The following is a 1,445-nucleotide window of genomic DNA, read 5'->3' on the forward strand; positions in this document are numbered from 1 at the left end:
AAACATGCTACCAAGTTGCTCCGCAGTTCAGGGAGCCAGAGAAAGGTGGCGCTCATTTATTTAAATCAGGGGGAGATGAGTTTAGTTCCAGAAATTGTCCAGTAAAACTTTTTCATTGAACGGATTCCTTCTCCAATAGATTTAGATGACTGTGAGGAGACGGGCAGCCAGGCTGGATCAGAGGCTGCAGCTCCCGTTCACCGCCTTCTGTTTCCACCGAGGCAGGCAGAGATAGACTAACGTCACCGTGAACTTAACGAGCTCATCGTTTCACAGAATCGATAAGGAATCGAATATTTTTACAGAATCGATAAGGAATCGGAATCGTGAAAATCTTATCAAGTCCCAACCCTACTTATTTTGGCATTTGATCAATTAGATGAGCCCTTGAATGATGTATTACCAACTGGAAATTAAGTTGGGAAAAAAAGTTACCAAGAAAAGGAAGGTAAAGAGCTAAAAAAAAGTAAAGTAAAAATTTTAAGGTTAATGCTAAGGGTTATCTTTTTCATAAATTTCTTCTAGAAGCACCTTTGTTATTTTTCTTAATATGTTCGAACAAGTTGACGTTTCTTTTTATTACATTGATATTAATTTCTGCCACCTAAATATCCATATTTTTTTAGTGTTACAAAGGTAATAAGGTCTTTTCCTGGATTCCAAAAACACTAATGGTTGAAATTTGGATTTTCAAAATATTTCACTGAGTCCCTATGAAGGGTTAACATCTCCTCCCTGACCTGTCGGCTGACGCCCAGATCAGATCACAGCTGCATCACTAAAAATGAACATTACTGATTTAATCGTGTTTTATTTACCGGAAATAAACAGGGCTTAAACCCATATCCCTTTTCCAGATTATTTTCTAAAACAAAGTGTCTTAATTTACTCCTTGCATTTATGCACCTTTCTTGTTTCTGCATCCAATACAATCCAAATGAAATGCAGTGAAGTTTGGGATTGTAATAAAACATGAACAGGTTGAAGGAGTGGCCATATTTTAGCAAAGCACTGGAAGCTAAGAGGAGACATGCTGAAGGCAGGGAGCCTGACTTACCTCCATTGGATGATGAGGAGTTGGGGACAGATCTACCTGCAGGGAGGAGAAACAGAAGGTTAGAAAGGTGAACATCACCATAAAGGCACTTTTCACCATGGCTTTCACAAGATTTGTGATGTTTGAGGAGAAGGTTGCGTTATCTCTCATGTTTCTCTGCATTCCTCTGCAACAAAGTCAAACCCGCCCATAAAAAAAGGCTCCTGCTTTGTTCTCCCACCTTCAGAGTTTGGCTTCCAGGAGAGACGGTGGCTCCAAACTCCAAACACTGAAAAACTCAGTTCAATCCTGCATGAGAATCCAGAAATACACCAGAAAATTCAGCTTTCCTTCTAAATTCTATTCAGTTTATTTCTATAGCTCCAATTCACATCATGTCATCTCAGGT

At 39.3% G+C, this 1,445-nt stretch overlaps 1 protein-coding gene across 1 annotated transcript in view; it reads right to left on the reverse strand.

Moving 5' to 3' along the window:
• LOC107101899 (tumor necrosis factor ligand superfamily member 11-like) overlaps positions 1–1,445 on the reverse strand; it is a 14,863-nt gene that overhangs the window by 11,676 nt on the left and 1,742 nt on the right. Inside the window, exon 2 of the mRNA XM_015400985.1 lies at positions 1,058–1,093. Within this exon, the coding sequence (XP_015256471.1) occupies positions 1,058–1,093 (36 nt within the window). The remainder of the gene's footprint in view (positions 1–1,057; positions 1,094–1,445) is intronic.

Source organism: Cyprinodon variegatus, unplaced genomic scaffold (assembly GCF_000732505.1).
Source record: "Cyprinodon variegatus isolate N-32 unplaced genomic scaffold, C_variegatus-1.0 Scaffold1170, whole genome shotgun sequence".
In the NCBI taxonomy this organism is placed as follows: Eukaryota; Metazoa; Chordata; class Actinopteri; order Cyprinodontiformes; family Cyprinodontidae; genus Cyprinodon; species Cyprinodon variegatus.